General features: G+C 36.0%; 1 protein-coding gene across 1 annotated transcript; it reads right to left on the bottom strand.

The window, feature by feature from the left end:
* Positions 1 to 517: 517 nt before the first annotated feature.
* LOC115720549 (flavonoid 3'-monooxygenase CYP75B137) lies at positions 518 to 2,382 on the bottom strand. The gene is made up of 2 exons (XM_030649692.2): positions 1,392 to 2,382; positions 518 to 1,292 (listed from the first exon to the last, which is right to left on the bottom strand). Exons 1-2 carry the CDS (start codon positions 2,307 to 2,309, stop codon positions 666 to 668), a joined length of 1,545 nt encoding a protein of 514 aa, XP_030505552.2. The 5' UTR covers positions 2,310 to 2,382; the 3' UTR covers positions 518 to 665.
* Between the last annotated feature and the right edge of the window lie 9,097 nt (positions 2,383 to 11,479).

The following is an 11,479-nucleotide window of genomic DNA, read 5'->3' as shown; positions in this document are numbered from 1 at the left end:
TGCAGTATTCTTTAAAACAAGATAATTTCAATTAAACTCCGTGTTGTTATTTGGATCTGTTAACATCATAATTTTCCTTTGTATTTGTAATACTGATATGAAATTGTGAACTCAAAACATCAAATTCAACTTTAAAGGAACAGAATTTGGGAAGTGAAGTTTAAAAATAAATAATAAAGTTGAAATAAATACGAAAAGGAACTAACGCAGTGAACAATCATCTGAATGATGCCCTTACTTTTGGATGTGTATGTACTGTTTAGTAAAGATCAGCTCCAATGGCTTTGTACAGAATAAATATATCATTTTTACAAAGATTATACCAGTATCATTTTTTTTTGGTATACTTGATGTTGTAATAACAAAACCCTGATTACACTCTTTACTTTGGTACAGAACTTAAATAGCTGTCAGTGCAATATTGTTTCACACTGGTTTTGACAGAAAGGGCAGCATTTTTGGTTCCAATTGCCAATATTGAAAACTATGTTGAAAGAAGAAATGAACAAAAATTGAATCAGCTAACTTTTTGCTTCTTAATTCATAATATAGTGGGCAGGCTTAATCAGAGATTCAACAACCATTGCTTTGTTTTACAACCAAGTTAGCTTATATATAACTTTTAAAACTTAAAATACAAAACATAATTTAAAGTATACACAGGTCTACTCATAAAGGGATGGATCAGATAATCGTGGAGTAGGAATAGCAACGAGAGGTGTCTTCATCTTCATGACAATACCAAATCTCTCCGAAAGATCCAATTTTTGGCCATGAAGGATTTTCCAATCAAAAGAATGCAAAAGGGTAGCCAAGGAATACATAACCATCCTCTCTGCCATAGCTATGCCTGCACAATTTCTTCTACCAGACCCAAATGGGAAATACTTTAAGTCACTACCAGTGAAGTCCCACTTAGGACTGTCCTGTAAGAATCTCTCTGGCTCAAACTTCAATGGATCTTCCCAGTTAGAAGGGTCTCTATGAATAGCCCATACATTGACAATAACACCACACCCTTTGGGAACAGAGTACCCTCCTACAACACATGTTTCACTTGGGGAATGTGGCACTAAAAGTGGCAAAGTTGGGTGCAAGCGTAGTGTTTCTTTCATTACAGCTTGTAAGTATGGTAATTTAGAAATATGGGATTCCTCAACTATGTTGTCTTTTCCAATTACGGCATCTAACTCTCTCTGGACCTTCTTCATTACCTCTGGTGCATTGATGATCTCTGCCATGGCAAATTCAATTGCGTTGGATGATGTATCAGTTCCCCCAACTACCATATCCTGTTCAGTAATGTAGAAAAACTTATCAAATATGATTCACAATCACATTTACAAAATGTGCAAAATATAGTGAAAGAAAAGCATATAATATAAGGTTACCAAGAGCAAAGATTTGACATGTGTTAAAGTCAAGGGTGTTTTAGAATCTTCTTCATCTTTCAATCTCAACAAAAACTGCACGAAATCATTATTTCCATTCCCACCACTTTTCTCAATCTCCATCCTTGTACTAATCATTCTATCAAAAATCCTATCAAAACTTTGGGTTAACTGAAGATTCTTCTTAGACATCCCTTGTAAGTCAAACCAGGATAGACCCGGAAAGAAGTCAGACACATTGGGTTTAGAAAGAAGCTCAGTAATTCCAGAGACAATCTTCCTAAACTCGGCTCCCACACTGGCCCCTTCCTCAACATCAACCGTACCTCCCCAAAGCATGTTCATGATCAAGTTCAGTATGCAAAAGAAAACATGCTCCCCCACATCAACAGGCGATTGATCAACCCGATTGTACAGCTGACTCACGCCTTGTCGAACCACGCGGCGGCGAAGGGAGTAAACTGAGTCCAAGGAAGCATTGCTTAGCATCTTCAAGACACAAACTTTTCTCAACATCCGCCATTCCGGGCCGTATGGTGTCCACACAATGTCGCTCACGCCATAGGCCGAGTTTCGGGTTACACTAGGCACGTCCCGGTTGGCGAAAATGGTGTCATTTTCTTTGAGCACTTGGCGGGCTAAGGTAGGTGAGGTGATGATGATCTTGAGCTTGCTGCCTAAGCGGAGCTTTAGGATTGGACCATAGGTGTGTGAGAGGCTTTTGAAGTAGGAGTGGAGTTCTGGTTCAAGGCTTAGAAGGCTGCCCACTATTGGTAAGCCTCGTGGGCCTGGTGGCAATGGTGTTGAGTACTGGTTGAGCTTCTTAGATTTTATGTACCAAATTAGGACTATGATGATGGTTGATAGAGTGAAGAATAGGGTTGTAGAGTTGTAATTTTCTGTGAGAGTGGTTATCATGGTGTGTTTGAGTATTAAGATTTTGATCTTAAAACAAACAAAAGTTGATGGATATGTTGTAGTTTGTTTGTTTGATCTTGGGGAGTATAAGAAATGAGTAGAGCTTTGGAGGGAATATCAATGTAGTATGCCTTATTTGTATAAGGGAATCTTTTGATTTTGTTCTTTTTATACGACTTTGTCTTCTTTGGAGGGAATGTCAATGTAATATGCCTTATTTCTATCTAAGTGTATGAGGGAATCTTTTAATTTTGTCCTTACTCTCTTAAGATAAGTGAAATGCCATAGGACATTGATGTGTGTTTAGGAACATTACAATTTATTTTTTGAAACATTATAAATTTTGGTGTAGTACGAGAGAATGCCATATATTTATAAACTAATATCGTTTGATAACATTTTTTTTAGTTAATTTTTTATTTTTAAAATTAAAAAAGTGAAAATATTTTTTTTAAAATAATGTTCTATAAAGCTGTTTTTATTTTTTAATTAAAAATTTAAATTTTAAAAATAAAAAAGAATTACTTTCAAACATTTTTTAAACAGTTTTTTTTTTTAATTAATATTTTAGACTCTGACTCTAACTTAGACCTTAAAAATCAAACTCGGACCTGGCCACAGACTTGGACCCGTCCCGGACCCGGCTTCGGACCCTACTTAAATAAAATCAACAAATGAATGGAGTAGGTGGTAAAGCGAGGCTTATAATCTCTTCAGGGCTTTCCCCCAGTCTTAGGCTTCTTTCTTCTGGGGTAGTTGCATTGTTTTTCCACTATTGTTGGCTATCTTTCCTCTGTTCGAACCTCCTTTCTTCCCATTTCCCTATGCCTTAGTGGCAGGGGCTTCAATGTTTGGTGACTTCTTCTTTCCACCATTTGAGCCCTTTGTTCGGGTGATGGCTTCTTTAAGTTTGATAAAGCCATCTACTCTATCTAAGAAGTCGTTCATGGTGTACACTGCCTTGAGACGAATGTCGAACCACAGAGGACTCATCTCCTTGAGTCCGGCTGTGAGTGCCATAACCCTTACGTCCTAGATAAGACTTTTAGTCTTAGCAGCTGCCTCTAAGAACCATTGGATGTAGTCCTTGAGGGGCATTATCGGGAAGGAGCAATCTGGTTGCCAAAAGCATCCACCAAATCTTTCAATGAGTCAATTGATCCAAGGGAGAGCTTAAGGTACCACTATTGAGCTAGGCCCGTTAGCGTGGTAGGGAAGATTTTGCACCTAAAATCGTCTCTCCCACCTTACAAACCGGTCTGCATTTCAAAGTAGTGGATGTGAGAGAGTAGATCTTCCTTCCCGATGTATTGATGCAAGGAAGGATTCTTGAACTTCAGAGAAATGGGAAGAGCTTTGATTCTTTCAGAGAGTGGTGGGCGTTGTTCTTTGTCGAGCTCAAATTCAAACAACTTAGGTGTTGTGATCCCCTTAACTAAAGTAGCTAAGGTGTCGAATTCTGCCCAATTGACCATGTGAGTGGTGGTTTGTGTCCCAGATGGAGCTTCTGTTACCTGAATAGGGTCTTCTTTAGAAGTTCCCACATCCATCATTCTTCTCTTGTTCAAGAGGTCACGTTGTTAGGCTATTTTTAGCCTATGTTTTGGATCCAATTTATGTGCGTTTTTAGCTGTGTTGGGACGGAATTACGCTTGTTTTCTATGTTTTCAGGTTCTTTAGAATAAAAGAGGTATCGGGTGCAGAAATTCGTTAAAAGATGTGCTGAGCCGAAGAAAACACAACTTCTGAGTAATTGTGCACATCTGGCCGCGGCTAAACACAACCTGGCCGCGGCTAGATTTCGAAAATCTATGAAGCTTCAGTCGCCGCGGCGATGAAGAGGCTCGCCGCGGCCATTTAAAAGATACAGAGAGACCCCTTATTTTCAACTATCTCGCCGCGGCGAGAGGAAGCTTAGCCGCGGCGAGATCCCGTACGGACCAGGGGCATTTTCGTCCATCGAACCCTAAATTTCAGTTATAAATAGAAAACTGCGATTGGAAGTCGGGGAGAGCGATCAGAAACCCTAAAATACAGCTGAGAGCGACGGAAGAGCACAGAGATTGAAGTGAAGATCCAGAGTTCATCCACCAACAGTTCTTTTCTTTATTCCTCTTTTATTTCTTTATGTTGAATATTGCTATAGGAATGGTTATGGATTTGTTTCTGAACTAAATTTCCCATTTAGGGAGGATGATGATTGTTGTTTAATGTTTTGCCTAGTTAATGTTTAATTACCATTCCTCAATTCTTGTGTGTGAAATTATCTTAATTTGTTCTTAATTTCATGTTTAAGATTGATCACCTTGTGCATGCTCTATGATCTCAATTCGAAATCTGAAAAGTGAGAATTGAGAATGCTAAAATTAAGATAATCAATGTTCTATGTGAAACGAAAGTATTTGCATGACTTATGTGACGAGTAGATTATTACTTAATGCTGATTTCATGTTAGTTTAATTAAGGAATTAATTAGATAACATGTGATTTAGAATCTAGAAGATCTGAAAGGAGCTAGGTTATTTCATAATCTGTCATTCACTTCAAGAATAGGATAGTAATTAAGCATTAACGATTTGGGTAAACAACAACAGGATTCTCCTCCCTATTATCTCATCTTGCTCAACTTTCAATTGTGTTATTAAGTTTTCTGAATTACTTTCATACTTTATTATTTTTAAATCATAATTACTTTTGATCCGCCAGATAGAATTATAAGTATAGTTTAGTGGTATTTAATCCAATTCCCTGTGGGATCGACCTCACCTGTGTGAGATTTACTACTTGATTGCGTATACTTGCGTAGTGTTTAAAAATACCGCAACAAGTTTTTGGCGCCGTTGCCGGGGAATTGTATAAAGATTGATATTACATAAAATTATACTAACTTCCACTTTGGTTCTTTTTGCTTATTTCTAATCTTGTTTCTTTTAGATTAATTTTTGTAATATTATTAAAAATTAAATTTTGTTCTAATTTGGTTTTACTTTTTAGTTTTAGTATTAATTTTGTTGTTTCAATTTTTTATCTTTTTAGTATTAATTTAGTTTTATTTTTCTTTTAATTTTACTAATGTGTTACTTATGAGTTTGACCTGCAAGATAAATCCAGATGTTATATCTTGAGGATTTTGCCCAACAACACAATGAACCATTCTATTCTGCTTGGAGGAGATTTAAAGAGCTTGGAGAGAGATGTTATCCCACTTTCTCAAGTGGGTGTTTTACGTGGCTCTTTTATAATGGGCTTAATGATGAAGCAAGAAGTTTGGGTTGATTATGGAGCGAGAGGCAACCGGAGCACCTCTATTAATGAGAGGCTATGATGTAATAAATCCGTTGAATAACATGGCGATTTTGATTACGACCGGCATTGGGATCCATCACTTCGGGGTTGGAGTCACCAATACCCACCTTATTGCCCAAATTCATCCCAACAAACTGAAAAAGAGGAGCAACTACTATCACTTCTACAATCACTTCCCGGAGAGATTAATCGCTTAACTGACATGGTGAGATCCTTATGTGATAATTCAATGACTCATGATTCAGAATGTAATAACTCCAATGATGAAAGTTATGAGAGTTGTTGGTACAATGAAGAAGGGTCATTATTTGAATACAAGGAAGATAATGAGCCTACAATTGAAGATCAAGATCCTTGTGAAGAGGAACTCATTGAATATGAAATCACAAGCAAGGGTATGGATAGCCAAGTGGAGAGTGAGCAACAAGAAGAAGTGTTGTTAGATGAAAGTGTAGAAACTGTGACATTGGAGGATGAAGAAGAACATGGCATCATTGATTCGACTTCATCAATGATATTGACTAATAAACCACCAATGAATTCATATATTTCATCAACACCATATTATATCCTCTACAAGCTACAAAAGGCATCTCCCCAAGCTTATCATCCAAAGTCTTATGTTGTTGGTGCTGATTTTGGTTCAAACTCATCACTTGCCAAGCTTGAAGGCAAGTACAACAACAATTTTCAAGTTGTCTTGCATGACGCTTATTACGGGCGTCAACCGCTTATTGATGTGGCACTCAGGTAAGTTTCCTTTCCTTTTTCTTTAATGTCACATTGGGGACAATGTGCATCTTTAGTTTGGGGGGAGAGATTTAATTTTTTTTTTTTTTTCAGTTTTTCAGTTTATGTTTTCTTTTTTTTTTAGTTTAGTTTTTGTTTTTGTTAGTGTCATGTGTTGATAACTAAGCTGGAATATTGATTGACTTACTGTTATTCACTTGTGCAATGGATTGAAATCTTAACTGTGTGCTTGAGTCATAACTGTTTGAATTAAGGTGGATGTGTATTAGAAGGTTGTTCATGTAGATGTAAAACATTTATTTTTGACGCATATCACTTGTGTTCTATTTGGATTGTGGAATGTTGGCTTGACATGGAATAGAATTTGTTTGACATACTCTCTTGAAGCGAAATCCTTGATGATTTTTGTTTGGAAAATGATTTAGGCAAATTTTCTTTGGATCGATTGAGCCTTTCAAGCCTACCTAAAAAATTTTTATCCTTAGTATACCCAAAGTTGAGCCTTAGCTTATTCTAAAAAAATTTTCACCACTTAACTAAGCTGAATTCGTTATCTTTAACTACTTTCACCCTCAACATACCTTATTATGCCATAAGCTTTTAAGCAAGTTTGGGGGGGATAAATTATTGTAAGTGGGGGAATAATTTTTGCAGTAAGAGATTAAAAAAAAAAAAATTAAATAGTTGTCATGTGTTGTGCCTCTATTGAAAAAAAAGAGAAAGAAGAAAAACAAGAGAAAAATGACATGTGATAATTTCTTCTTGAGAATCAATTGTGAACAATTGGGCAGGCACATAGGAAAAAATATGCAATCTTTTACTCTCTTCTTTGGGGTATATGAAAAAGGAAAAATGGATAAGTGTGGTTGCTTGTTTGGTATAATTGTGCTTATGGTATAATGTAACCTAAATGACTTCTCACCTACCCATGTACCTAAGCCATGCGATGTTAACCGAAAAAGACCTATTGATTCCAAATAGAAATTTGTCAACATTAGTGGAGAGAGGTATGTCATTCAAACTTATTGATCATGTGTTAGTGGGAGGTTGGAAAGTTTAGAACAGTTGTGATATTGATGGCAATTGCGATGCTTTATGTTTGTATGAATTACTTACTTGTAAATTGCACATTCAACTTAGTTCTTAGAGTTGGCAAGTTGAAATTCTGGTTATTGATGGATTGAAGTTGTGCAGGTGGTGGTAACAATTAAATTGTTGGAAAGTTTAGCTATCATTGTCAGTTTGTTTTTAGTTTAGTCCTAGTTTACTCGGGGACGAGTAAAGAGTCAGTTTCAGGGAGTTTGTTAGGCTATTTTTAGCCTATGTTTTGGATCCAATTTATGTGCGTTTTTAGCTGTGTTGGGACGGAATTACGCTTGTTTTCTATGTTTTCAGGTTCTTTGGAATAAAAGAGGTCTCGGGTGCAGAAATTCGTTAAAAGATGTGCTGAGCCGAAGAAAACACAACTTCTGAGTAATTGTGCACATCTGGCCGCGGCTAAACACAACCTGGCCGCGGCTAGATTTCGAAAATCTATGAAGCTTCAGTCGCCGCGGCGATGAAGAGGCTCGCCGCGGCCATTTAAAAGATACAGAGAGACCCCTTATTTTCAACTATCTCGCCGCGGCGAGAGGAAGCTTAGCCGCGGCGAGATCCCGTACGGACCAGGGGCATTTTCGTCCATCGAACCCTAAATTTCAGTTATAAATAGAAAACTGCGATTGGAAGTCGGGGAGAGCGATCAGAAACCCTAAAATACAGCTGAGAGCAGCAGGAAGAGCACAGAGATTGAAGTGAAGATCCAGAGTTCATCCACCAACAATTCTTTTCTTTATTCCTCTTTTATTTCTTTATGTTGAATATTGCTATAGGAATGGTTATGGATTTGTTTCTGAACTAAATTTCCCATTTAGGGAGGATGATGATTGTTGTTTAATGTTTTGCCTAGTTAATGTTTAATTACCATTCCTCAATTCTTGTGTGTGAAATTATCTTAATTTGTTCTTAATTTCATGTTTAAGATTGATCACCTTGTGCATGCTCTATGATCTCAATTCGAAATCTGAAAAGTGAGAATTGAGAATGCTAAAATTAAGATAATCAATGTTCTATGTGAAACGAAAGTATTTGCATGACTTATGTGACGAGTAGATTATTACTTAATGCTGATTTCATGTTAGTTTAATTAAGGAATTAATTAGATAACATGTGATTTAGAATCTAGAAGATCTGAAAGGAGCTAGGTTATTTCATAATCTGTCATTCACTTCAAGAATAGGATAGTAATTAAGCATTAACGATTTGGGTAAACAACAACAGGATTCTCCTCCCTATTATCTCATCTTGCTCAACTTTCAATTGTGTTATTAAGTTTTCTGAATTACTTTCATACTTTATTATTTTTAAATCATAATTACTTTTGATCCGCCAGATAGAATTATAAGTATAGTTTAGTGGTATTTAATCCAATTCCCTGTGGGATCGACCTCACCTGTGTGAGATTTACTACTTGATTGCGTATACTTGCGTAGTGTTTAAAAATACCGCAACAAGTTTTTGGCGCCGTTGCCGGGGAATTGTATAAAGATTGATATTACATAAAATTATACTAACTTCCACTTTGGTTCTTTTTGCTTATTTCTAATCTGTTTCTTTTAGATTAATTTTTGTAATATTATTAAAAATTAAATTTTGTTCTAATTTGGTTTTACTTTTTAGTTTTAGTATTAATTTTGTTGTTTCAATTTTTTATCTTTTTAGTATTAATTTAGTTTTATTTTTCTTTTAATTTTACTAATGTGTTACTTATGAGTTTGACCTGCAAGATAAATCCAGATGTTATATCTTGAGGATTTTGCCCAACAACACAATGAACCATTCTATTCTGCTTGGAGGAGATTTAAAGAGCTTGGAGAGAGATGTTATCCCACTTTCTCAAGTGGGTGTTTTACGTGGCTCTTTTATAATGGGCTTAATGATGAAACAAGAAGCTGGGTTGATTATGGAGCAGAGGCAACTGGAGCACCTCTATTAATGAGAGGCTATGATGTAATAAATCTGTTGAATAACATGGCAGATTTTGATTACGACTGGCATTGGGATCCATCACTTCAGGGTTGGAGTCACCAATACCCACCTTATTGCCCAAATTCATCCCAACAAACTGAAAAAGAGGAGCAACTACTATCACTTCTACAATCACTTCCAGGAGAGATTAATCGCTTAACTGACATGGTGAGATCCTTATGTGATAATTCAATGACTCATGATTCAGAATGTAATAACTCCAATGATGAAAGTTATGAGAGTTGTTGGTACAATGAAGAAGGGTCATTATTTGAATACAAGGAAGATAATGAGCCTACAATTGAAGATCAAGATCCTTGTGAAGAGGAACTCATTGAATATGAAATCACAAGCAAGGGTATGGATAGCCAAGTGGAGAGTGAGCAACAAGAAGAAGTGTTGTTAGATGAAAGTGTAGAAACTGTGACATTGGAGGATGAAGAAGAACATGGCATCATTGATTCGACTTCATCAATGATATTGACTAATAAACCACCAATGAATTCATATATTTCATCAACACCATATTATATCCTCTACAAGCTACAAAAGGCATCTCCCCAAGCTTATCATCCAAAGTCTTATGTTGTTGGTGCTGATTTTGGTTCAAACTCATCACTTGCCAAGCTTGAAGGCAAGTACAACAACAATTTTCAAGTTGTCTTGCATGACGCTTATTACGGGCGTCAACCGCTTATTGATGTGGCACTCAGGTAAGTTTCCTTTCCTTTTTCTTTAATGTCACATTGGGGACAATGTGCATCTTTAGTTTGGGGGGAGAGATTTAATTTTTTTTTTTTTTTTCAGTTTTTCAGTTTATGTTTTCTTTTTTTTAGTTTAGTTTTTGTTTTTGTTAGTGTCATGTGTTGATAACTAAGCTGGAATATTGATTGACTTACTGTTATTCACTTGTGCAATGGATTGAAATCTTAACTGTGTGCTTGAGTCATAACTGTTTGAATTAAGGTGGATGTGTATTAGAAGGTTGTTCATGTAGATGTAAAACATTTATTTTTGACGCATATCACTTGTGTTCTATTTGGATTGTGGAATGTTGGCTTGACATGGAATAGAATTTGTTTGACATACTCTCTTGAAGCGAAATCCTTGATGATTTTTGTTTGGAAAATGATTTAGGCAAATTTTCTTTGGATCGATTGAGCCTTTCAAGCCTACCTAAAAAAGTTTTATCCTTAGTATACCCAAAGTTGAGCCTTAGCTTATTCTAAAAAAATTTTCACCACTTAACTAAGCTGAATTCGTTATCTTTAACTACTTTCACCCTCAACATACCTTATTATGCCATAAGCTTTTAAGCAAGTTTGGGGGGAATAATTTTTGCAGTAAGAGATTAAAAAAAAAAAAATTAAATAGTTGTCATGTGTTGTGCCTCTATTGAAAAAAAAGAGAAAGAAGAAAAACAAGAGAAAAATGACATGTGATAATTTCTTCTTGAGAATCAATTGTGAACAATGGGGTAGGCACATAGGAAAAAATATGCAATCTCTTACTATCTTCTTTGGGATATATGAAAAAGAAAAAAATGGATAAGTGTGGGTGCTTGTTTGGTATAATTGTGCTTATGGTATAATGTAACCTAAATGACTTCTCACCTACCCATGTACCTAAGCCATGCGATGTTAACCGAAAAAGACCTATTGATTCCAAATAGAAATTTGTCAACATTAGTGGAGAGAGGTATGTCATTCAAACTTATTGATCATGTGTTAGTGGGAGGTTGGAAAGTTTAGAACAGTTGTGATATTGATGGCAATTGCGATGCTTTATGTTTGTATGAATTACTTACTTGTAAATTGCACATTCAACTTAGTTCTTAGAGTTGGCAAGTTGAAATTCTGGTTATTGATGGATTGAAGTTGTGCAGGTGGTGGTAACAATTAAATTGTTGGAAAGTTTAGCTATCATTGTCAGTTTGTTTTTAGTTTAGTCCTAGTTTACTCGGGGACGAGTAAAGAGTCAGTTTCGGGGAGTTTGTTAGGCTATTTTTAGCCTATGTTTTGGATCCAATTTATGTGCGTTTTTAGCTG

This window comes from Cannabis sativa, chromosome 2, assembly GCF_029168945.1.
Source record: "Cannabis sativa cultivar Pink pepper isolate KNU-18-1 chromosome 2, ASM2916894v1, whole genome shotgun sequence".
NCBI classification, from domain to species: Eukaryota; Viridiplantae; Streptophyta; class Magnoliopsida; order Rosales; family Cannabaceae; genus Cannabis; species Cannabis sativa.
The sequence above is the reverse complement of the archived record's forward strand: the minus strand, read 5'-3'. Positions and strand labels throughout refer to the sequence as shown.